The following is a 26,315-nucleotide window of genomic DNA, read 5'->3' as shown; positions in this document are numbered from 1 at the left end:
GGCAACCCCTGCAGCGATGATTTTCAGGGGGGAGGGGGGGGGGGGAAGCCTGTCCCTGAAAATGTTCCCTGTAAAAAAGAAAAAAAAATTAATTAACTCACCTAGAAGCACTTGCCGGTCCTTCTCCCTGTCCCAGTCAGTCTTCATCTGTATTCTGGTGGCCGGGAATTGAAAAGTCTCTGCCTCCAGTGATGTTCGGGGTAGAGCTTATGTTTTCCTCCCCCCCGAAAATCATCTCTGCAGGGGTTACCTTCATCCCATTGCTTTCCATGGGGCAGCAGCGGCAGCGACGGCCCCACTAAAAGCATTGCGGTCCTTCTTTCATCCCTGCAGGGAGTTTCCTCATCACTGAACACTGACAGTCACAGGTGTTTAGAGATGAGGAGACTCCCCGCGATAATTAACGGAACATCACATGATGTCTTTATGCACAGCACGGCCCTTATCAGCATGCATTATAGGCTTGCATGTCCTATCTTTTGCAGGTGTAAGTATTTTGTGCCTCTAAAAACAGACATGAACACTGCATAGGAAACCAATGGTTTTAATAGACGCAATACATTGCCTACGTAAGGCAATGTAATGGATTGCCTGCGAGCTTCCGTGTATCACATGGGCGTACAGAGACCGCATAATATGCAATTCCAATGCGGTCTTGTGAGCCCGGGCCACACTGGATTTTCTGCTGTATTACATCAGCATTTTACAGTACCAGTATGGATGAGATGTCAAGAAACTTCAAAATTGGCAATGTAAATTGACCTGTGGTGTGGATTTTAAATTTGCAGCATGTTAATTTATGTGGATTTTACCTCTTCAAATAGGGTGGAAATCTGTGTCAAATCCACATGTTACATGCAGATTTAGATGTGGATCTGCACCTAAATCTGCAATGTGCAGAAGTAGCCCAAATCCTCCCATACATATTAAGGAAAGGATGGCCATTTCCACCAATATCAGCAGGAACGGCTGACTGTCAGATAAGTATGAGGGCCTTCTAACGTTTGCCTGACAGATGTTGGTGGGGAAAAAAAAGACTGAGCACAACGAGTTTTAACTTTAATGCCACAAGGGACAAAAAAAATCTCATGCTAGGGCCAAGAGGTGATTCAACTAGAGTGACCACCCTTTCCTATTCTCTAAGGGCCTCATAGACAGTTTGCATTAAAAGGCTTTTTTTAAAGGAGACCTTAATAGATGTATAGATATATAAAATACTGCACATTGTACACCCCCCCCCCCAAAAAAAAGGGGAGTCTTCACATGGGCTGTATTCTCTGCGGGCTTTCTGCAGTGAATACGCAGTTAATCTGAAGTAGCCAGATCTGCAACTAAATAGTGTGTACTTTGCTGTAGTTTTCAACCTTTGCATTGCACAGCTTGAAACCCGCTGTCAAAATCCAAAGCATAAACAGACATGCTATGGATTCCAGCATCAAGAATACCTGCACACAGGGCGGATTTGCTGCAGATATCACCCGATGCATTGCAAAATCTGCAGGTCAATTTACACATGGAAAGTTCCCACGCCATATATGTGAGATTTGTTAAAAATCTCATTTACTTTGCTGGCAATGTATTAAGCTGAGGATTTTATGTTGCAAAATCCACAGCTAATACATTTGCTGTGCTTTTACTCGTAGGCCACTTTCAGAGGAATCTGTAGAAAAGTGTCACGAGATTGTTTTCCCACACAAACTTGAAAATCAGTTGGTAGTTTATTATATAAAATACTGCATGATGCATCTTGGACGATACCTTTTCCACAATGGTTTGTAGATCTTCAGCTCCTTTATAATGTGGATCTAGAATTAAGAATTTGATTTCTCCTGTTGTCTCACTCCAATTTACTCCAAGAATGGTATGTGCCAGTACGCCTCCGCCTGGGCAAAGCAAAAGGGTTACTGAAGAGTTTACATTAGGTAAATGGTTGGGATGTTGCTAGTTTAGATAGTAAACTGTAGGGTGATCTCTCATAAGCAAATCCTTTCCTCCATCTCACAAATAAATCTGGATTTACAAGGTTGTATATTACTCAAGTAATACCTTTTTTTTTTTTTTTTAACTGAGATGACTGGGAAAAAGTCCTAAAGACTGAATGAGAGATCTCCGTATGAGGAAAGGCAAATTTAGCCACTCGAAATATAGGTCCAATGAGGCAATGTAAAAGAATTGTAGGGGTAGTTACATTTTTGCAACCAAGGAGCAGATGAGATAGATAATGGAATAGAATACTATTTGAGAGCAACCCACGTTTTAAGCGAGGCATGCCTAGACCAATCCAAACTACATACTAATTCTACATGGGTTTATATACTATAGACTTAACAGGATGACCCAATCTCATAGAAACACAGAAAACTGTTGCAAGAAAAACGACCATATGGTCCATCTAGACTACCATTATTTAGGGCAGCATAAAGTAGCAACAGACATGCTGATTTCACTGGTCCGTCACTCATGGGTTAATGTGCAGTAATTTGTAAAAACTTATAGTATGTTCTGGGGAGAGAGGAGTCCAGTTTATTGAGGAGGTGCAGTTAGTCCCTCTCAGCCTCCCTAATTGACAGTTTTCTAGCTATTATACCGCATACTGAGAAAACTGCAAATCACAGAGGGACTAGCAGCACCTCATGAATAAACTGGACTCATCTCCTGCTGGAAGCTGTAGAAACAAGCTGTAAATTCTTACAAACCACTGTGCATAAGTGACACACTGCTGACATCAGCATGTCTATCACTACTTTATGCTGCCTTCAGTGAGCACATAAAGTACATAACTGGCTCCTTTAAACCAGGCGTACGTAGGCAGACCGTGGGTGCCTGCTGTTTGGATCAGGAGAAGGAGCTGCCAGTTCCCCATACCCCTCCACTAACGTCTTTTATGGCACCAGTGTGATCAGCAAGATCACACCAACAGGACCGGACGCTGTGCCACAGCAATATATAGCTTCACTCCTGTCCTGGTTCCGGATCCTCAATGATCTTGAGAATGGAAGCCAGGGTGTGGGAGGAGTGAAGCTACGCTGCGGCTCATCACAGGAGGCAGCAGCACAAAGCTTTACCTGTGTACAGGTGAAAGGAGGGGAGGGAGGATTTCAGCATGGGACTGGATTTTGAATAGGGCAGTAGAGAGGATAAATGCTATGCTTTACAAGGGACTGCATAACAGAGCTGCTAAAAGGAGGGGGAGGCTCGTTATTTACATGGGACTGTTAAGGGAGATGAAGGGAGGTTCCTATGGGACAGGATGATGGAGGTGAAGACAGGTAGAGTGTGGTTTTTACATAGGATGGCGGAGGTAGCTGAGGGGAGGGGGGGCACTATAACCAAAGGGGTAACAGGGGGCACTATAACTAAGAAGGGCCACATGGGGTCAGTTTAACTAAGAAGGACCCCAGAGGGCACTAAAAGAAGAGGCAACTAGGAGGGGCCACAGGGGGTCAGCATAACTAAAAGAGGCTACAAAGGGGGCACCATTTACAATGAGGAAGTTATTCAGAAGGGTATTGGAAGTAGCAGGATGGAAAGAGTGTATAAATCAGTTTTGGCTAGTTTGCCAGACCTTCACCAGACGGCAGACCAGGTAAGTGGACCTTAACAAAAACTAGTCAAGTACCCCCTGCTTTAAACAATTGGTCACTTTGTGATGACAGATTTCTTTAAAGTACCAGTATTTCCACTTTTGTATTCTTACATCATTATGTACACTTACCGATCATTACCGGAGTTCCCTCTGTCTGGAAATGTAGAACAAGATCCCTCCCTCTGGATGCTAGCTCTGTTCCCTGGCTGTGGAGGCAGAATAATTAACGATTAAAAAAAAAACAAAAAAAAAAAAAACACACTAGCCACATCATCAGTAAAATTCTTTCGTGGCCATCAGTTTATTTCTAGTCTATTTTATAGTCTAATAATACAGAAATGATTCAATGTATCCCACACTAACTTGTATTGCCTCATCTTCGATGGCAGACTATAACTGCTCATACATGAATGTTATCCACAATTCCTTCTCCTTATTAACATGCTTGTTTGGCTTCTGCATATACAGAGGGGACAAGCAGTTGTCAGATACATCTTCAAACAAAACTCAGGATGTCACAGTGTAAAGGCCAACCTACTGGACCCTTGTTATCTAGCTGAACTGTTCTCATACATGTACAACTGGTGGGTCTTGTATGGCCACTCAAAGTACGACAAATAACTGTGTATACAAAATATACACTCTAATTCCTTCCTGTTAGCGTTCAATGAATTTGATCAGTCTTGTCAACCTTTGATCAGACTTAAAGAGGTTGTACCAAGATTGCCGAGACCCCTGCTGATCTCAAAGTACCATGTCCTCCTCTGCCTGCCACCGTGGGGCTCGCTTTTTCCTCGCCGCAGTTATGTCAGAATTCACGCAGTGGTGGCACAGTCAACGCTCCATTAATTTCAATTGGGCTGACAAAATACCCATGTTGCAAGTGCTTGGCAATTCCAAAGTGTGAATGGTGCTTCAGCACTCCATACAGTCTCCTCCTCCCTCTGGAGTGCACGGTGGAGGGCAATAACTCTGCAGTGAGAAGGGAGGACGGGGGACACGTTACCCCTGTGATCAAGATCAGCGCGAGTCTCAGCAGTTAGACCTCCTGATCAGCAAGTTATCCGCTATCCTACGAGCAGCAAATAAGTTGTCTTGGTACAACCCCTGTAATTCTCGCGGCTGAGGTTTTTCAACAACTGTTTAGAGCCTAAGCACTCCTCCACCAGCTAAACAGGTTGGACTACAGATATTTTACCGAAACAGATACATTTTGGCAAAAACAAAAATTCTGCTGCTGAGGTCTTTTGCTCACAGAAGATTGACGAGACTGGACATCATTTGAGTAAACGCCTAGGCTTTGCTTACATCTACGTCAAAGGCTCCAGCACAAAATCCCAGACCAAACAGCAGCATGCTAAAATAGTAAAAACCTGGGGGCTCTGTGGACCTAATGATAGTCAATGGAATCAATCAGCCAATGTTCACGCACTTCCATTACTTGGCTCACATTACGGAGCTGAACAAAGTAATGATTAACGCAAGTGAAAAAAAGTGAAAAAAAGTTAGAAAAAAGAAAGAAGAATTACCGTCAACCTGAATTTTTGACACTTACTTTACAAACATGATTTTTGATGTGACGCCAAGCAGCTGGTTGAGCACCAGCTGTACCTCTATTGAGCCAATCCACTGCCGGGATCCTACAAAGCTTGAGGGTTTGTCTCCAACGTCAACCAGAGCCTGTTAAATAAAGATTGTATCCATCAAAATGAATAGGAGTTTCCAGATATGAACACTACATACACTGCCTCCATCATGCTACAGCTCTGCAGTCTTTATTAAACAGGTGTGCACATATAGAGCTCTACTTAACGGGACCCTGTCCGGTCCCCAGAGCAGAGCAACCCTAGCTATTACTATGACCAGTTCTTGGGGCAAGTCACACAATGCGATTCCTCGTCTCAGGCAGCAATATAAATTAGAAAGGGTAAAAAAATAAATTTAGATGGAGAACTTCTAAATAGATTAACAAATTAACAATACAACATGTGACAGTTTTATAAGCTCAATATCTGCAGAGCTGAATTAAACATTATATTTCCCATATACAATATCCCAAGTTTTGAAGCACGGCACTGCCACTATCAGACATGGGTGGGCCACAGTTTTATGCTGCAGATTTCACTTATTGACAAATCTGCATCAAAATCCCACAGTGAAAAAATTCAGCAGCATCTGAAGGTGCGCTAATGCTGTTGGACCATTTAACAAGCGGATTACTACAGGCTGGAGGCTGCATGTAAAATAAATGAATACACTTTTAAATAGGATTCCTATGCCGTATATGTAGCCTGGAAACATAATCACTCAAAAAAGGACCATAAAACAAAGAGCTGAGAAGCTGCCAACAGGTGGATGTATCGATGAGAGATATTCAGATGTCTGTCTCAGAACTAACATGAAGAATCTACATTGACACATTTTACAGAATAATGTAGGAATGAACAGGAATAATGCACTTAGGGCTCATTCACATCTACAGTGGTGGTTCCATTCGGACCTTCCATTGAAGATTACCCTTAAAATCCAGGGTAAAATATCACAGCAAATCCAGGAGGGCATGCTGGAAGACAGACGGACCCCATTAAAGTTAACGGGGACGGTTTGTTTCCATATGGTGATAGAAAGCGGTCTTCCATTTTCCTGGTCCCAAGAAGGAACAGGAAAACAAAAACCCTTGATGGTGAGGTTAAGGAGCCCTCAGCCTAAAGAGTACTACCTAGGCGGAAGTAGATAGGAAACAGTTCTCTAGCATAGATATAAAAACCTCAAGTTCATCCAGACGTATTGATTAAAAAAAGAACCTTGGCATGTACAGCCCAATAAGGTAAGAAAAAAACCAAAACAAAAAAAAACCAAGAACTACCACGAACAACTTACACGTTTTGAAATCAGCCGAATTTAGTCATAGTATAGCATTGCCTAGACTAAAAAGAATTCTATCCATTTCTCTGACTCTCAGATGTGAGCAGAACTAGATCTCTACCAGCTTTCAGGCTATGGTCACATCAGTGTTTGGCTCGGTCACATCTGACGCCAAGGATAATGCTATATGCAGCCCAATCCACGCCTTCAAAATGACAGAAACCTTGTCAGAACTTGGATGAATCTCATAAGTAATTGATCTGTGGGACAAATCCAAAAGATCATTATGGCCGAGTCATAGCACAGATGTGAAAAGAGCCTTAGCCTCTTCAGGACCAGAGATTTTAAGTTTTTGTCCCCAAATTAACTTTATTTTTCCATTAAAATAGTTGCATGAGGGTTTGTTTTCTGCAGACCAAATTGTAATTTTTAAAACTTAATCATTTAATGTGCGGAAATACTTTCAAGCATCTTTAAAGTGGAAATACATTTTTTAAAATACAATTGCGCCATTTTGAGGTTGGGGGGAATTTGAGATTGAGCTGTGTTAGGGTTTTTTTTGCAGGGTGAACTGTAGTTTTGAAATAATATTATTTTGGGAAACATAAGCCACCTCGATCACACTTTATTCACAATTTGTGGGAACTGTAACAACAAGACATAATCAAAAACATGCAATTCTAGCATTCCACATTTTTTTACGGCCTTGACAGTGCTGTATAAATATTGTGATTTTTAAAAATAGTTCGGACTTGAACTATATAATGTTTTTTCATGTTGCATATGAAGTTCTGCCACAGGCAGTGCTTGCTACCAACTATATGTGGCAGCCCTGGGAGCCTTCAGTAGGTCCTTGGGTGCCATGCTAGCCCACTGCAACCCCCAATTGAATTGCAGGGAGGGGGGGGGGGGGGGTGCGAGAATGGGTCTTTCCCCAGATAGTGTAAATGTGTGGTCAGCTTGGACCTTTGCTTCTAAACAGTTTATTGCCATGATCAGAGATTATTTTGATTGCGGCAGTTCCCAGCAGCTATCAAAAATGGCAGATAGATCAAGTACTTAGAGGTGACCCCTTCTTCTGACCCAGAGCAATTATTTGAATTGAATTTTGAGCCTATTTATTCTTCGATAGTGAGAGATTTTGAAAGATGGCGGCAGCTGACCCTCTCATGGTTCGGAAGGATAAATACCATCAAGATGAACTCCCTCCCTCGACTCCTCTACCTGTTCCAATCCCTACCCATCCAGATTCAGAGAAATTACTTTCTTAAACTAAGGGCTCACACCCACTTGCGTTTTTTTAACACAGCTTTTTTTTCTCCACACGATTGTCAATAGGACTTTCTAATGTTAAAAACGCATCGCAAGTTGGGGAAGATAACACAGCCCTACTACCCCTAGGAGGGAGTATGTACGTATGACACAGGCAATCTCTGAATTTACTACAGTAGCAGCACACATTGTAAATTAGGGGAAAATAGAAATATCTTAGAAAGATGCAGAATTTTTCACTATACATGAAGCCCGGAAACCCCCTTTTGAGGTCATCGTATCCTTGACTTCGACTTTTATAGGTTTGAACAAGGGTGTACAACACAAAATACATTTTATTACAAAACCCAGCACAATTCTGTCTATGTGCTACATTACCTGCAAGTAAACAAACTGCACTTTTCAGATAGTGAATGAGATTGTAAATCAAGACAGTAAACTTTTAGGTTCCTTTTCCTTTATCCGGTACGCAGTAATGAAACCTACCTGCTGAATCTCCTTATGTGTTGGAATGGAGCGGTCACTATAACCTTGATATTTAAACCAGGAACAGATGGTCTGCAGAGAACGGTAGGCACAGCCCCAGCCACTGTCATCCATACGGTCCTGCATGTAGTGATGGTAACTATAGATGCCCTGCACCAAGGTGACCTAAAGAGAGAAGATGCTTTAAAGAAAAGATTATACTGCGAATGAACTGGAAAACCATGATAATTAAGGGCAACATTTTTGGCTTATCACCTAAGTCCAGAGCAGCAATATTTTTGCGTACAAATATCCAACATTATCCTTAGACTTATTGCTACAATATTACTATACCCATTAAAGAAAATAAAACACACACACACACACACACACACACACACACACACACACACCATGTATTTTGTTTTTCCATGTGGTACACTACCTCTGTGTGTACAGACAAAATGATAATCAAAATATTTACGATAAGATGCAATTATGCTTTTCCCTAGTCAGGTGGTGAGACTGCTCGTTGCCCAGAACCAGGCCCATCTGCCAGTGCTATATCTCCTGTGGAGATCAGTCAGCATCACTTAGTACACAGCATATGGAGCGGTTGCGCATACCGATCTGCAATGTAAGGACTGCTGCCAGTGATACATACTACTTCCAGTGATTGACAGGTTATTAAAATGGCTTCATACAGAGGTTTGGGGTTTTGGATTTTTTTTAAGCTAACGCCAGAAGCGGACTCGCCAGATATGGGACATATAAAGGAAGGACTTCTACTCCCTGCTGGATCCACTTCTGGCTTTAGTTCAAAACGCTGCAAGAAAGACTAAACACAAAAACCTGTGTGAAACACGCTGCTTTCACACAGGCGACAAAATCGTGGAATTGTGCCGTAATGCCAGAGTGTGAGAAAACGCATGTATGTGAAGCCCGTGCTTTCCAATAGGTTACTTCACATTAGCACGGTTTTCTCTGATGTCATCTTGTGAGGAGAAAAAAAAAAGGGAATGCTTACCTAGCAGGCTTGGCCCAGGTCCTCCCGCGGCTCTCCAGGCGGCATATATACCTATTCCACACCACCTCTACTCGAGCCAAACCAAATAACCAATCCCCATGAATCAGCCAACGCAAATAACCTAACACCGTGAATTAGTTAATACAAACAACCAATCAGATTGCGAATGGTGTTGAGGTGGTATGAAATTTAGTTATATGCCTCCAGGCGTCCTGCAGTCCTCGTTCGCCCACAGAAGATCACTTCCTGGTTGCTGGATTCACAAATCCCGTCTCCAGGAAGCGAAGGCTCTGATTGGCTGAACAGTGCTGGATGAGCCAATCAGAGCCTTCGATTCCTGGAGGCAGGATTTGTGAAACTAGCAACCAGGAAGTAATCTTCTATGGGTGAACGAGGAATGCAGGACACCTGGAGGAGCTCCGGAGAGCAGCGGGGGGGAGGGGGTGGGGGGTGACCCAGACCGAGCCTGCAAGGTAAGCATTCTCTTTTTTTTCTTTTCCTGGAGCCCACCTAGGGCTTAGTTTCTGGGTAGGTCTTAATCTTCTTGCAATTTTTTTCTGCAGGCAGCAGCAATGTGATGTGCAATTTTCCACAGGAAAACGCATTGCTGTTGCTACAAACGGAGAAGAAAAAAAAAAAATGGACAAATCTGCAATATTACTGCGATTTAGTAGCGGCGATATCACTGCCGCTCGTGTGACAGAGGCCTAATTTCACATGGGCGAGCACAATATCAGGCCGTGAAACTCAGCCCGATATCACGCTCGCCAGCGCACGAGCTACCCACGGAATGCGAGACGTTTTGGTGTAAAACAGCCTTGCATCACTGCAGTACAGCTGCAAAGGCGCCAGAGGAACGGCAAGTGCTTCCCATTGTTTTCAATGGGAAACTTTGCATCGCACTTGCATGCACCACGCAAGCCGTGCAATGCGTTTTTCGGCCCCATTGAAAACAATGGTTGAGGTGTTCCGTGGTAATGTACAAAGATAAAGGCGTGCCACAAATGTTTTCTGCACTGCGATGAGATTAAAAAAATACATTTAAAAAACTGCTCATGTATATAACCCCATTTAAAATGGGGCTCATATATTAGTGTGAGATTTGAGCATCACGCAACGCACAAATTTCGTGCAATTTTCTTGGCCATGTGAAACAGGCCTAGAAGGTGCGTTCACACATGGTGCATTTTGGTGCAGACTTGCACTAAAATCTGCAGCATATTTTGTATTGCGGATTTTGGTGTGGATCAGCAGTAAAATCTACACCATCTGGTGTGGATTTTGATAAAGATCCACAGCAGATTTGACCCGTGCAATTGAAGGGATGAAGTCTGCTGCAGATTAGTGCAATGCTGGGAATTTTAAAATAGACTTTCCGCATCAAATCCACTAATTGTGTACATACCCCTAAGACGTTCTCTGCTTTGAACAATCCCTACATTGCTTGACAATAAACAGATCACAAAGTGTCCCTCTGCTGGGACCCTCAGTGATCAGGTGTAATCTGTAGAGAAAGCTGGCAGTACGGGTTCTTTAACGCAGAATGATTACCGTTCAAAAAATAAATAAAAAATTGTTGGATCATGTGAATTTGAACAATAATCGTTCAATGTAAATATGGCCAACAATGAATGAGAATTCATTCGTTTCTCTTCGTCGTTCATTTTATGCAGGTGTAAAAATAATTGTTTACATGTCACTGTGTGAACAGCGGTTGTTTATTCGTTCACATTCACCTTCAGAACGAAATTGCGAACAATTTCTCTGCCTATATAGACAGGCTGCACAAATGAATTCTGCAATCGTTCGCTTGTGCAAACAATTTATGGTTCAGTGTAAAAGGAGCCTAAGGTTATTTTCACAGTGAACGAAATGCTGTGGAGAATCTACTGTGGGCATTCTGCAGCAGATCGGCAGCACAAAATCTGCATCAAAATCCACACAAATTGGTGCAGCATTCACATCCTCATTTGAAGAGGTGAAATCCACGGCACAAATCTGCTGCAGCTAATTGACATGCTGCAGATTTAAATTCCACACCGCATGTCAATTTCTGCATGGATTTTGGTTACATTGTTGATGCAGCGTATAATTGCGATTTTGAAAATCTCTTTCACATTGCCGATACCTTAAATGTTGTCGGCAAACTCGCCCCATGTGAACATGACCAGTGTTCACTGTCCCTGCAGCAGAAGGGAACACAGTGGATGTTCTCATCAATAGGATGTAATGCAGGACAGGACTTTCCCTCCAGAGTGAGACATGCTCCTTATAACAGCACTCCACTAAGATCCTCCTATCTGGACCAGAAACACTCAGAATTAACTAATAGGATATATACCGTATATACTCGAGTATTAGCTGACCTGAGTATAAGCGGAGACAATAAGTTTCACCACAAAAAACTGGGAAAACTTATTGACTCGAGTATAAGCCTAGCTATACTCGAGTATATACTTGGTAAAAAAAAAAAAAACCTCCATACTCGCCTATCAGCCGGAGTTTGTGTGACAAGCTGCTTGAATTCTCACCACTGTCATCCCCCGCCGTCCTCTCTGCTTGGCTCTGTCAGTGCTGTAGAAGTAAGCGCTGTGATTGGATTGAGCGCCAGCCTTGATCCAATCACAGCGCTTACTTACACAGCACTGACGGCAGAGGAATTGAAAGCCAAGCAGGGAGATGACAGCAGGAAGAATTCTAAAGCTACTTGATTGGCTGTGAATGATCGAGCACCGACCGTGATTGGCTGACACTCGATCCAATGACAGCTCTTACTTACACAGCACTGACGGCAGGGGATGACAGAGCCGAGCAAAGAGGACGGCGACGGATGACAGCAGAGAGAATTCAAGCAGCCTGCCGCACAGCCACCGGAGACACAGACGCCAGCTGGAAGGCGAGTATGATTTTTTTTTTCTTTTTAAGCCTTCTTTGACTCAAGTATAAGCCGAGGGGGGCTTTTTCAGCACAAAAAAAATTGCTGAAAAACTAGGCTTATACTCGAGTATATACAGTATTTTAAACTAAATAATCCCTTTAACTAGCAGTCTATCAAAACTACATCAATTTATCAATGGATGCGACCATGAATACTACTGCATTTTCATTACACAGCCGTTCATGGGGAGTTCTTTAAAAGGCTTCCTTTAGTGGCTGTGGGAAGTGTACTTTGTAGCAGAATAGAGAGGAGAGGGATAATCCACTATACTGCAAAGTCAATTAAAATGGAGACAATACTATAGAATAAGCAGCAGATATACAAGCTAATGTTCTACTATCAGCCCAGATGTATTACAGTGATGTTGGCAATAACTGCTGAGTGAGCACTTTACAGCCATGCAGTACTCACAGTGCCTCCCTCCAGAGCTGGATGGTTTAGATGTACATGTGGGTTTCGAAGATATCCATCTTTGTATGGCTCATCTGGGAAATGATAGGCATTGGCTCTTTTGAAATATGGTCGGTCGAGGGGCAGGTTAAACTCACCGTGTAATACCTAAACAATGGATACAAGCAAGGTGTTAGAAAGCATACCGTACACCACGTTTTTACTAAGGCTCAACCGTCCTTTACAAATAAATTGGAAAAGCACAGCAAGCTATAATTTCAGTAATCCCCTTCCCTATAAAAAAATTTTCGTAGGAAAAGGTGTTTAACAATAATACGTTAATTAATCAGAATTTAATCTGCTTGGTTTCTGTGGTTGTGGCAATAATTATGTGCAACTGTAGTGAGGGATGGGTATTAAAAATCCTATTAAACTAAGTTGGTCAAACAAATATTATATTTAGTGCATACTGCGGGTAATTGCCTTTCAAATATTGACATCAGCGGCCAATCTTTGCTGATGGGTTAGGACACAGCATTGAGAACCTAAATTCTTCCTTATTAGGAAGTTATAGTACCAGTGTTTCTGGTGGCGCAATGCACCACACAGCGGTGTTACATGGTACATCCATTATACACACAGCACATTACACCCTGGCAGCTGCTGCTGGATTATCCAGTACTTTCTACCAAACTGCAGAATGGCTCTTCTTACAGCAGTGACATCACCGCGGGTCCTTCAGCTAGCCAGATCTCTGTGGTGGAGGCAGGTTGGCGTCTCCTGTCAGGACTACTGAGTTTTGTCTGACATAACGGCTTAGTTGTATTCTCATTATGTTATTTTTGTCCTCCCCATTCAAGAGCCCTAACTTTGTTCTTCTTCTGTTGGTCAGGCTCTGTTTTATATTATAACTGTAGGACCTGCAATGACGTCACCAGTGGTGGAACATGAAAAGCACACACACGGTCATCAGTAGTTTGATAAAAGGAACCTATCATCGGGTTCACGCTGCTTGAACAACGGGCAGCACAAACCCAGGACAGGTATGCCTACTGCCCCTGTGTGTGTGCTGTCCTGAAACATTGGGGCATTTCAGAATAAACACAGTTTGACAATTTACTTGGAAGGAAGCTCCAAGTCAAAGAGGCGGACCGTGCTAGCAACATGCAGAGTGACAGCTGTCTCCCTTTTTGTGTTAACGTATTCCAAGGGCGTGGGGGGGAGGAAGAAGGCACCACGGCCCGCCTCTGACTCGGAGGTCTGTTTAGATGCAAACTTCAAAGTGTATTTATTCGGAAGTGCCGCACCATTGTAGAACAATACACATGAGAGCAATGGGCACGCCTGTCCCATGTCCATGCTGCCCACAGGGCTAGGTTCTCTTTAACAAAGGAACTCACAATCAAAGGTTCACTACTGGAGCTTTCCTACATGCTACTTACCCTTCTACAATTTTCTAGCTGAGACTCTGCAACTCCTGCAGGATAAACCACAGTGATCAGTTCTTTCCTTCCAGGTAGGACGAAGTGAAATGGTTCTGCCACACAAATAGCGCTTCCTTTCATATATTTCATCAGGCACTTCTCCATGTCGGCCAGCTGGTGCACGAGCTTGTCCACAAGGATCTTCTGTACGCTGCTCAGGAAAAGGGAAAAAAAAGGCAAACTAACTTAAGAGGTTTTTGTCATCACATCAAACAGTAGAGATACATAGATCCCCGTAATGGCCACGGCAGTAGGACTCCAACCGGCTCAACTGTAGGTTTTGCTTTTTTTCCCCCCCTGTGATTAGTAAGTCTGACATAGTATTTCTGACTGAATCATGGAACTGGACAGTAAAGGTACTGGATACGTATACAGACCTGCCCCATTCATCTTCTGTAGGCAAAGACACAGCCGTATCCATGGGCAGAGTGATGTTCACAAGATGATGACAGTCGGTGTTGTATTTAATGGTCGGAGCCACTGCTTTAGAGGATGTTGACATTTCAAACATGGGACTGAGGTTTACCACCTGCTGCTGACAACGGATACAGATGGCATAAATATTACGACACTTCAACAATAAAAAATACCTCTTCATATATTACATTTACTTTTTAGTGACATGACTAGAAGCGTGCAGCAAGTGGTCAAGTTTGCTGAGGATCCTCATGCACATTAGCAACGTTATAATTCAAGGGAGCTAATCGGCGGCTTTGCAATACCGAATCAGAGTCAATAGTCAACTTGCTGTGGATAGAAATAACTGTAGAACAGGGGTCCCCCAACTCTAGTCCTCAGGGACCCCCAACAGGTCATGTTTTCAGGATTTCCTATAGTAAGAACACCTGTGGCAATGTCTGAGGCACCGACAATAATTACATCACCTGTGCAACACTGAGGAAATCCTGAAAACATGATCTGTTGGGGGTCCCTGAGGACTGGAGTTGGGGGAACACTGCTCTAGAATATCCTGAAAACATGACCTGTTGGGGGTCCCTGAGGACTGGAGTTGGGGGAACACTGCTGTAGAAGATTCATAATTGTGCACGGACATTTATCCCAAAAGCATGAACGTCGTATAAAACACTCAGAAACATTGCTGACAGAATGTTGGTGGATTCTGCTGGGATTTAGATGTGAAATCCTAGCCTATATCCAGACAGAATTCGTAGTGTATGAACATGGCCTAAAATGTGTCAAGGGAGTTGTCCAACAAATCTGGCCCCCCCCCCCCCCCCCCCCGAGTATTCACGGCTACAATTATCCACCAATCGAGAACAGAAGCTCCGATGTTCCATGATTGTCTTTGTTCATTGACTTCCAGCAACGATGTGCCGTGGCATCATGTAAGTGCTACTGCTACAGCCAATCAATGGCCTCAAGAGGTCATGTACTGTACGGCACATTTACCTCCAAAGACGAAGTAACGCATTAGCTCGTTAAAAAAAATTCAATCTACATTCATATTTTCACATGCTAGAAAAGGACAATGGTGGAGGTCCTTGAGCCAACCAATCTCCCAAATACAGGGGCTGCAGCAATCCAAAGACCAACTAACCTGCTCTATAACAAGTCTTGTTTAGGAGATTCCCTGTGATCAATATAGTGTAACCTGCAGTTGGGAAATTGGTGGTGCTCACAGCTCATGGACTTCACTGATGGCATTTATAAGTCAATAAGATATATTTTGGTGAAATTTCTTTTGAGGTTTGTAAGGTGAAAAGTTGTGAATTACTGCAAAAGGCAAAGTGCACACAAACACGTAACAAAAAAACAAAAAAACAAACTGCCTTTCAGTCCAGGTCATACAGTTACCTGCATTTTTTTCTCCTTCTTCTTAGAAGATCTGCGTTTAGAATCATCATCATCAGTTCTGGAAAAGTAAAAGAAAATGTATCATGAGAAAGCGAATATATTTTTTTCTTCCTCAATTTTCAGGTCACAATCTACATTTCTTTTAAAATCCTAAAATCCTGCATTTTTCACATTGACCTCAGAGCCCAATTCTAGTCTATCACTCCCTGACCTGTAGAGGAAGCTTTGCAACAGTCGTCTCACTAAAAGCCTATTTAGACCCAACGATTCTCGCGCAAAATTCTCTGAAAGCCGTCTTTTGAGTGAGAATCGTTGGGTCTAAATGCACGGACATTGTGCAGTTTTCATGCACGAGTCGTTTAATTCTAGTTTTCTTGAATTGAGCTATGAACTCTTATCAGCAGTGCAGGCTGTTATCACAGTTTCAGCGTTGATAAGATTCTTACAGCCCGTAGTTCACAGCAGGACGCCGGCTGTAATCGCGGAGAACAATACAGATGTTTGCTTAAGCAGAACAGCTGCATTGTTCGCCAAAGGATAGCAGCGCTCTGCCTGCATAGCTCTTAGGTAGCTACTTAGCTACTATAGACTATGCAAAGATGATCGCTCAAAACTGTCACTCAAACTGTCGTTTGAGCAATCTGTCAGTGTAAATGGGGTCTAACATCACAGGTAGAATTAACACCTATATCTAAATTACACAGGATCCACCATTTATAATAGGAGATAGTCACCGCTTATCTGCTCCCCTTCCTGCAAAATAACCACTGCACAGGTCCCAGAGCATGTCTAGAACAGTCTCTCATACAATTCAATAGATCCCCTCCTATCCACTGTGTGAATGGCACATGAAGCTGCTGTAAAGCATCCCACTAAATGCTAAATGCTCTAAATACTGTTAAATGTCGCTCAGGCAAGATGGCTGCCCCCATAGTTATGTATAGACAGAAGAATAAAAAAAAAAATTCTACAATTAGAAAATAAAAGACAGATTAGGAAAATGGAAAAGGTTTCTCTTTCAGATATTCATTAGTGAAACAATCTAGGTGTTCTATTGCCTTTAAAACTATATTTGAATTGTGAGAATTATCATTATATTACTGTGAAGGGACATTTTGCTCACTGAATAAGACTGAAGACATCTCCACAGGGGAAATCAGCCGTCAGGTCATTGGGTGAAGTGCTGACTCCGGTGTTAGGCCATATGTACAATGACGTGCGGCTGACATGGAAGACCAAGGATTCAGACCGGAGCTTAGCGGATAGGTTACTAAACTCTTTCGCCAAGGCCTTCTTGCAGGAGGATTCTACATCAAGAAACACAAGTAAAAAAAGTCAAAATGTTTAAAGATAAAAAAAATGACTTACCATAACAAATGTAAACTATTCCAGAAAAAAGGGCATCGGAGACCAACAAATAGTGTTTACCGCAGAGGAGGCATTAAAGAAACAAGCCAAGAAGAGCTGGAGATGGCATCTATTATCCCCAGTGATTGACTAGAGCACTGATTCAGCCAATGTAACAAGACCAGTGGGGAGGACTGGCGCAGCAAGTAGATTTTTCTTTGTTGCTTTTAACCCATTTCTGCCCTCTGCTTTTTTTTTTTTTTTTTTAAATATAACTTGGAAACCCCCGTTTATAGATCTACAATCTTTATTGGTTTCTGAAATCATAATAAAAAACAAAGCATACCATCCACTGCAGCTAACGGAAATGACAGACTCAGCCCGCCACGTATCCTAAAAAGGACTTCTGGAGCTTCTGAGATAACCTAGAGTTAAAAGAAAAGAAGTCATTTTAGACATCATTAAACAGTAAATAATATATATTTATCACACAAATCAAAGTTACCATAATGTGTAAAACTGGCTGATTTTACCAGGCACCACTCCTCCTTAGATCTCCCAGTTGCACTGTTCCTCCTACAGGTTTATGAATGCATTGACAACCGGATACGAGTCATTTGGGCTGTGACTCTACAGGGTGACACTGCCCATTCAGTGCCAACGATGTCAGACTGTAGGAGCGCACTCATTCAACAAGGGAAATGGTAACATCCAATAGTCAATCTATTCAGAAATATTCAGGAGGAACAACAAAGGAACCGCACAAGCTAGAGCTCTAAGGCTGGGTTCACACAGGGCGGATTCCCGTTGGAAATCTTGCAGTTTGGCCGCAGCAAAAACCGCGATATTTCCGCCGGGAGAACCGCCGCGGTTTAAGCCACGGCGGCTTTGAAGCGGTCCGGCCGCTTGCTTTTCCGTTGCGGCCGGCGCTCCCATAGAGGAGAGCGCGGCCGCGACGAAAATAAACAAAAAAAAAAAAAAAGTAAATAGACATGCTGAATCTTCTGAAACCACGGCTACGGTCGCCGCAGCCGCGGTGTCAGCCAGATTTACCGCAGCGGATTGGCCGTCCCGTGTGGACGAGATTTCTGAGAAATCTCGTCCACATGGCTGGCTAATTCCGAGATTAGCGGCCGCGGGCGGATTTGCCGCGGCCAAGCCGCGGCAAATACGCCCTGTGTGAACCCAGTCTAAGAGAAGATGCTCCACAGTTATTATATTACGGGGAATACAAGTATTTGCTAACACAGACTTGTATAGAGGGCCGAGGTCCTCTTTAAAGGGGTTATCCAGGCTTTTAAAAGGAATCGTATCTTTTGCAGCCTCTTCAATGTTTACATCTGTGTGTGAACCTGTTCTTGCTTAACCCCTTAGTGACCAAGCTTTTATTGTTCCCCCCCCCTTTAAAAAAAAAATAAAAAAAATCGTAACTACTTTATTTATCCATCGACGTCGCTGTATGAGTGCTTGTTTTTTGCGGGACAAGTTGTATTTTTCAACGGTACTATTTAATGCACTATATAATGTACTGAAACACTTTAAAAAAAAATTCTAAGTGGAGTAAAAAGAAAGACTAAATTCCGCCATCTTTTGGTGCGTCTTGTTTGTACAATAACTATGGTACCAAACAAATATATAGGATTTTTTTTTTTTTTTTTTGCTGCACCAATTTTTTTTTTAAAGACATTTAATTTTTTAAAAGTATTCTTTGCGGCAATCTTCTGCGCATAATAACTTTTTTATTTTTCTGTTGACACAGTTGTGCGAGGGCTTATTTTTTGCGGGACGTCCTGTAGTTTGCGTTGGTACCATTTCGGAATACATGCAAATTTTTGATCGTTTTTTATTGCATATCTTCCTGGAGACAGGGTGACCAAAAAAAAAGCGCATTTCTGGCATTTTTTTTCCCCGACGCCTTTCGCCATGCAGGGTAAATAAAGAGTTATTTTGATAGATAGGACTCTTAAGAAAACAGCCATACCAAATATATATTCTGTTCAAGATTTAGATTATTTGATTATAAATATGGCAACAGGTTTTTGTTTTTTTTTACTTTTCTTACTTAAAAAAAAATAAAACTTTATTGTTCTTATTTTTACTTTTTTTACTTTATTTTAGTCCCCAGAGGGGACAACTTGGGATACCTTGTCACTCCTGTAGTAAAATGTAATGCCATAGCATTACATTATACTGCTATTGGGCAGGTAGTCTATCAAGCCACCCCACGAGGATGGCTTAACCCCTTAGTGACCAAGCCTGTTTGCGCCTTAATGACCAGGCCAAATTTTGCAAATCTGACATGTGTCACTTTAACATGGAAAAACACCAGAAAGGTTTTGCATATCCAAGCGATTCTGACATTGTTTTTTTGCCACATGTTGTACTTCATTTAGGCGGAAAAAATAGACCGATAGAATTTGTGTTTATTTATTAAAAGCGCCAAAATTGGGAACATTTTGAAAAAAATCGTCATTTTTTCACATTTCCAACTGCAAACATATGTGCAAACATAATATAGAAATTTTTGCTAAGATGTATATTTCCACCCGTTTACTTTATTTTGGGCGCACATTGGAAAAACTTTCGTTTTTTTTTAACCATTTAGGAGACGTACAAATTTAACATTACTTTTTAGCATTTTGAGAAACACTTTGTTTTCCTACACCAAACCAAGATTGGAAAGGCTCATGAGTGTCAGAATAATAGATACCCCCACAAATGACCCCATTTTAAAAACTACACCCCTTAGTGTATTCACTGAGGGGTGTCATGAGTATTTTGACCCCACAGTTTTTTTTCAAGAATTAATTCAATTTAGAGGAGAAAAAGTAAAATTTCATATTTTTGCAATTCTATCATTTTAAAGACATATTTTTTTCCTATAGTTTACATGAAAATGAGGATTTACACCCCAAAATGGATACCCCTGTTTCTCCCGTGTTCAGAAATATACCTATTGTGGCCCTAATATTATATCTGAGTCCACAACGGGGCCCAAAACGAAAGGAGAAGTCAGTGTCTTTCAGAACAGAAATTTTGCTTGAAGTCCTTTTAGATCCCATAGCACACATGTAGAGTTCTTGAGCGCCCAAAACCATAGAAAACCCCCACAAATGACCCAATTTTGAAAACTAGACCCCTTAAGGAATTTATCTAGGGGTGTAATGCATATTTTGACCCCACAGTTTCTGAATGAATTTAAGCAAAGCAAAAGGAAAAAATTAGGATTTTCGTTTTTTTGGCAATTCTGTCATTTTAAAAACTGTTTTTTTTGTACAGCACACATATGAATGAAGACTTGCACCCAAAAATGGATACCCCTGTTTGTCCCGTGTTCAGAGACATACCCATTGTGGCCCTAATCTTATGTCTGGATGCACAACAGGGCCCAAACTGAAAGGAGTAGTCAGTGGCTTTCAGAACATAGATTTTGCTTGAAGTCCTTTTAGGCCCCATTGCCCACTTGTAGAGTTCTTGAGCACCCAAAACCATAGAGAACCCTCACAAATGACCCCATTTTGAAAACTCGACCCCTTAACGAATTTATCTGGGGGTGTACTGTGTATTTTAACCCTACAATTTTTGAATAGATCTAAGCAAAGCAGTAAGAAAAAATTACGATTTTCATTTTTTGGGCTATTGCGTCAATTTAAAAACAAGTTTTTTTGTACAGCACACATAAATGACGACTTTCACCCCAAAACGGATACCCCTGTTTGTCCCGTGTTCAGAAACGTACCCATTGTGGCCCTAATAGACTTACAGGACACATGGCTAGGCCTACAATGAAAGGAATACCCGTTGGATTTCAGGGTACAACTCAATAAATTCCAGGCCCCATTGCCCACTTATTGAGCCATTGAGCGGCCAAAACTATAAAGAACCCCCACAAATGACCCCATTTTGAAAACTAGACACCTTAAATTCATCTAGAGGCGTATTGCGTATTTTGACCCCACAGTATTTGAATGAATCTAAGCAAAGCAGAAGGAAAAAGTTACGATTTTCAATTTTTTGGGCAATTTTTTACATTTAAAAACAGTTTTTTTGTACAGTGCACATAGGAATGAAGACGTTCACCCCCAAATGGATACCCCCGCTTGTCCCGTGTTCAAAAACATACCCAATGTGACCCTAATTTACTTACAGGACCCATGGCAAGGCCTATAAAGGAGGGAAAACCCGTTGGATTTCAGGGCACAACTGAATAAATACCAGGCCCTCCCCCCCTCCCACACACACACTCCGCGCCCTTTTTGGCGTTCGCAAATCTTAGATAAAAGTAATAATGTGAACTGTGTACTATTTCCGAAGACTGGGGTAATTACGGAGGCTGGTTGCAATGGGCCCATGGGGCAATAAAACCGGTATCCCCCTCCTCTCATGCTTTTGGGGGGTCATTTCTTGACCTCAGTAGCGGGTATGGGGTGTAAAAAGTGGCGTTCCATGAGTCTCCGTAAGCTTGATGAGGTGCGGCGGTCTCACATAGAAGGCGCTCAACAAGCTGCTCCTGGAACTGCAGGAAGGCGAGCGTTCCTGGGGCTTCTTGTAACATACGTATCACAGGTAGCGGTCTGAATAGCGCCGGGCTCACGCAGCCGTAGGCGGAATCTGCTTGCGGAGGCCCGCAGCGGATCCCAGCTGTGAGCCCGGCTGTGACCCTGCGTACGGCCGCATAATGTACTGCGCATAACTGCCTACTCACACAGGCGGTCATGCGCAGTACTTTTTTTTGTTTGCATTTCCCGCACCGTCACTTAGCGATGACACGGGTACCCGCAGCCCGTATACAACGTAGTTGCGTATGGGCAGCGGGTATATCCGCGACCATGGAGCACAATAGGCTCTATGTTGCGGATATCCGCGGTAAAATAGAACCTGCTGCGTTCTCTTTTCTGCGAGTGGATTACACAATTCCGATCCACTAATGTGAGCTGAATTGTGTAATCCAATGCTATTGATCTGCGTAATACCGCGGATCAGACGCATGTGGAATCCGTAATTCCTATCCGGTCATGTGAGACCGGCCAAAGGTAGATCTCTACCTTTTTATCACGTGACCGGGGACCGCTCAAGGAGGCCACCGGTCACTGCTCCAGGCTCTCGGCCACCGTTGGTCGTTGGGAGCAAGGAGATTTTAAATTTCCTGGGCTCCCCGACTCCTGCGCATGTGTCCGGTGTTTTACCGGCGGTCGCATGTGCAGAATCCGGGTAAGTTCACGGATGAGGATCGCGTCGGGGTGCAAATACGGAGACCTCCGGTAAAAAGTTTCATCTCCTCTCACCGATCGCATCGGTGAGGGGAGATGAAACTTCAAATTTTTTTAAAAACTTTTACGTGATCGCCATTATCCATTGTATAACGGCGAACACGTGACCAGGAACCGCTCACCGCGGCTCCCCGTGAAATCTCCAGGCTCTTGGCTCAGTTTTGTAGCCAGGAGCAGGGAGATTTTTAATTATCCTGGCAATCCACAGCTTTTGCGCATGTGTCCGCCATTTTGGCGACGGGCGTGTGCGCAGAAGCTGGGGTAAGGTCCGCGGATAAATCTGGGGGCCTTATGTGCATACTTTCATCCTCCCTCACGGATATGATCCATGAGGAGGGATGAAACGTACGCTTTTTAAATTTTTTTTTAACTTTTTAAACTTTTTTTTTAACTTTACATGATCACTGTCATCCATTGGATGACAGTGATCATGTCCCCAGTGACATCCCTCTGCTCTTGGCTACACATGGCAGCCAGGAGCAGAGGGATTTTGAATTTCCCGGGGCTCGAGCCCCTCTGTGCACGCGCCCGATGTCCCGGACCATCGGGACATCGGGGAGGACTTAGGTGAGTATTTTCACCTTCCCTCATGGATCCGATCCATGAGGGGAGGTAAAACTAGCACTTTTTAAAAACTTTTTAAACTTTTTCGCGATCGCCGCTATCCAATGGATAGCGGCGATCGCGGCCCCGGGGACCCCGGTAACACCTCCTGGTTCCCGGCTACCTTAAGGAGCCCGGAGGTTTTGAATTTGCCGGGGGCTCCCGGGCTTCTGCGCACGCGCCTGACGTAATCGTCTGGCGTGCATCCGCAGAAGGCCGCCGGCGGGTCCGGGAGGACCAGATCTCTGGGGGACACCGGCGACAAGCCAGGTGAGAATTTTCAGCTGCTCTGATGGATCCGATCCATCAGGGCAGCTGAATATCTATCTTTTTTCACTGCTTTATTTACTTTTTTTACGATCGGCGCTATCCATTGGACAGCGCCGATCGCAATGCCGGGGGGGGTCCCCACAGCCCGGGATGACAGCTTCATGCTGTCGGCTACCTGCGGGCACCGATAGCATGGAGCTGTCACGTCCATAGCCCACGGGGCTTTATTCTCTGTAGGACGCATGTTTTTACGTCCTTAGAGAATAAAGCCCACTTGGGCAGGACGTAAAACACTATGGCCCGGTCGTTATGGGGTTAATAGGCATTCTGTCAGCATATTTAGGATTTCAGCCGCAGTTCAGCAGCGCTGCTGATTAGAGCCACCTGATTGGCTCTTCGGCACCACGTGACCACACAGCGTGCACGCGGATTGCCTTCAGCAGCCGTGCACTACACACTACACTTAAGGGTTAGGTTTACCTAAACCCTAACCCTGTGCTGCTTAAGTGTAGTGTGTAGTGCACGGCTGCTGAAGGCAATCCACGTGCACGCTGTGTAGTCAACTGGTGTCGAAGAGCCAAGCAGATGGCTCTAATCAGCAGCGCTGCTGAACTGCGGCTGAAATCCTAAATATGCATTCTGTCATGACAGCCCTGGGGCCTTTCAGAAGGCACCCGGCTGCCATGACACCTGCACGGCTCCCTGCAATCTCATCATGGGGGGTTGTATTGAATTGACAGCAGCATTTAAAAAGTTAACAGCCCTGATGAGCCGTGTAGCTCATTGGGGCTGTTGCCGTCGGGTGTCAGCTACAAGAAACAGCCGGCAGCCGCAATGTATGAAGAGAAATCAGCCTGTGATCTCTCTTCATACATAGGCCATCAAAAAGCATATCGGTGGTCACCAAGGGGTTTAAATGCTGTATTATTTATAGTGGCCGTTCTGAGTACTGCGTGCTTGTCCTGTCCCACGCTCTCTAACACCTTAACACTACAGGATGTACAGTCACATCCTATGTGTTCAGAGTTTGCACAGAGGAAGATCAGGAATCTATCCCACTCCATACAATGCAGGTGTGGCCTGATAATTACAGCTGATACCCGCTGGCAACAGCTGTAATCAGCACCCATGCTGATTGCGACTGTTGACCCTTTAAATGCTGCTGTGAATTGACCCAATCGGAGTTCAGCAGTCCCATGAGATTGCGGAGTGCCAGTTGGTTGCCATGGCAGACGGGGGCCTTCTGAGAGCCCCCAGGGCTGTCATTGCAGATTGCCTGTGGCATGGCTTGGTAGATTGCGGTATAATGTACTATGGTACTACATCATACTACAGGAGCGAGTACATTATTTAAAAAAATAAAAAAAATAATAAAAGTTTAAAAATAAAAAAGAGAATGCAGCATGTTCCATTTTACAGTGTATTGTGTGCGATATAGCCTTATTGTTCTCTATGTGTACATTGCGTATGTGCAGCTTTTACACACGATGTCGTTAGACGACACAGTGGTGGTGGGGGGGGGGGGGGGGGAGGGGGAGTCGAAAGACAAAATGAAACCGGGAGGACTTCACATTTAAAGAGTGCGTGAGATACGCGGTCATGCCCAGTCCAAAAACCACTGTCATACGCAGCGATACACCAGCTTACACAGCGCTCATGTGATCAAGCCCTTAGATGTATGAAGAGGAAAGTCCTTTCCAATCCAAAGGCTTGTATACAACCACGCTCAGTTCTGTTTTCCTGTACCGTTTGGGAAGCAAGAACACGGTCACCCCTGACTAAACATATCCATATTATGACAGAAACGAATGAACCAGGCCTCCAAGTTGTTACAGGACAACATAGCCAGCATGCTGCACTACTTTGTTCTGTTTTTAAACTGAATTCAGCGAAGGAGGTTCAGAACGTCAGACATTGATGTGAACGAACCCTAACAATGTTGAAATCTGCAGACCAGTAAAAGTGATAAGTATGGGGTCCACCGTCTATACCAGGGGTCTGCAGCCTATCTCTGCTACAGATCATGTTTGCCCATGTAGGCAAGGAGGGCCGGCTGTGGGCACAGAATCTGAGGGGGTCCATCATCACCATTAGGCTGCTTTCAGATGAAGGCATTTTATTTGGTGCATATTTTGCGGATCGCAATACAGAGCTAATCCATATGGCTGTATTTTAAAAACGCAGCATGTCCTATTATTGTCCGTTTTTGCCTCCGAATTGATAATTTCTATTGGGCAACTTCAGATCAGTATTTGCCCAGTTGAAAATAAAACCATATGACAGTAAACAGGGAGGCAAACACTGATGAACTACTGATAACATACAGCTGCCATGTCATCTGTAACACGTCCGTATCGTAGATCTGTTTCATGGCCATCTTACAATACGCTCATCTGAAAGCAGCCCATTTTAAATCAAATTAAAAGCTTGAAATCTGCTGCAGATCTGCACCAAAATTCGTGTCAAATCCACAGCAAAAAAAGCTACATGTGAAAGCACCCTTAGAGTGAATGCACACGGGCGGATCTGAATTACGGAATCTGGAGCAGGCGTCTGCCTCCAGACTCCACAGCAAATACCGCCCATAGCATGGAAAAGTGATTCTTAATGCATATGAGTGGAAACCAATTGCTCACGGATGGAAAAAAAAAAAAAAAAGAAAATCGCAGCATGCTCCATTTTCGTGCGGGACCGGCTCAGATGGTTTCCATTGAAGTCAGCGGAAGCCATTCGACCCACGGCCATTCCGGAATGTACAGATTTAGACAACTGACGGCGCAAATTCTGATTGCGGATCTGTGCCAAAAACTAGGTTAGAAAGCCGTGGATTTTGACGCAGTTTTTTGAGGCGGAATTCACGCAGAAAATTTGTGGTGAACTGCATCGTACGAACATACCCTAAAGGCAGGGGAAATTCTGCACCAAAAATCCATGTTAAAATCTGCATAAAAACCTGCACCAAACAGTGCAAATTTTGACACGG

The 26,315-nt window shown here is 43.4% G+C and overlaps 1 protein-coding gene across 2 annotated transcripts in view; it reads right to left on the bottom strand.

The window, feature by feature from the left end:
* Positions 1-26,315, bottom strand: part of UFSP2 (UFM1 specific peptidase 2) — a 28,166-nt gene that overhangs the window by 1,471 nt on the left and 380 nt on the right. The window contains exons 2-11 of one of the 2 annotated variants that reach the window (XM_066573450.1): positions 17,536-17,614; positions 16,966-17,149; positions 15,843-15,900; positions 14,405-14,562; positions 13,986-14,178; positions 12,565-12,711; positions 8,210-8,374; positions 5,142-5,266; positions 3,716-3,792; positions 1,759-1,883 (exon numbers count right to left, since the gene is read on the bottom strand). In XM_066573450.1, the coding sequence (XP_066429547.1) occupies positions 1,759-1,883; positions 3,716-3,792; positions 5,142-5,266; positions 8,210-8,374; positions 12,565-12,711; positions 13,986-14,178; positions 14,405-14,562; positions 15,843-15,900; positions 16,966-17,149; positions 17,536-17,614 (1,311 nt within the window). The remainder of the gene's footprint in view (positions 1-1,758; positions 1,884-3,715; positions 3,793-5,141; positions 5,267-8,209; positions 8,375-12,564; positions 12,712-13,985; positions 14,179-14,404; positions 14,563-15,842; positions 15,901-16,965; positions 17,150-17,535; positions 17,615-26,315) is intronic. The other variant, XM_066573451.1, reaches the window with a different exon arrangement.

Source organism: Eleutherodactylus coqui, chromosome 7 (genome assembly GCF_035609145.1).
Source record: "Eleutherodactylus coqui strain aEleCoq1 chromosome 7, aEleCoq1.hap1, whole genome shotgun sequence".
NCBI lineage: Eukaryota > Metazoa > Chordata > Amphibia > Anura > Eleutherodactylidae > Eleutherodactylus > Eleutherodactylus coqui.
The sequence above is the reverse complement of the archived record's forward strand: the minus strand, read 5'-3'. Positions and strand labels throughout refer to the sequence as shown.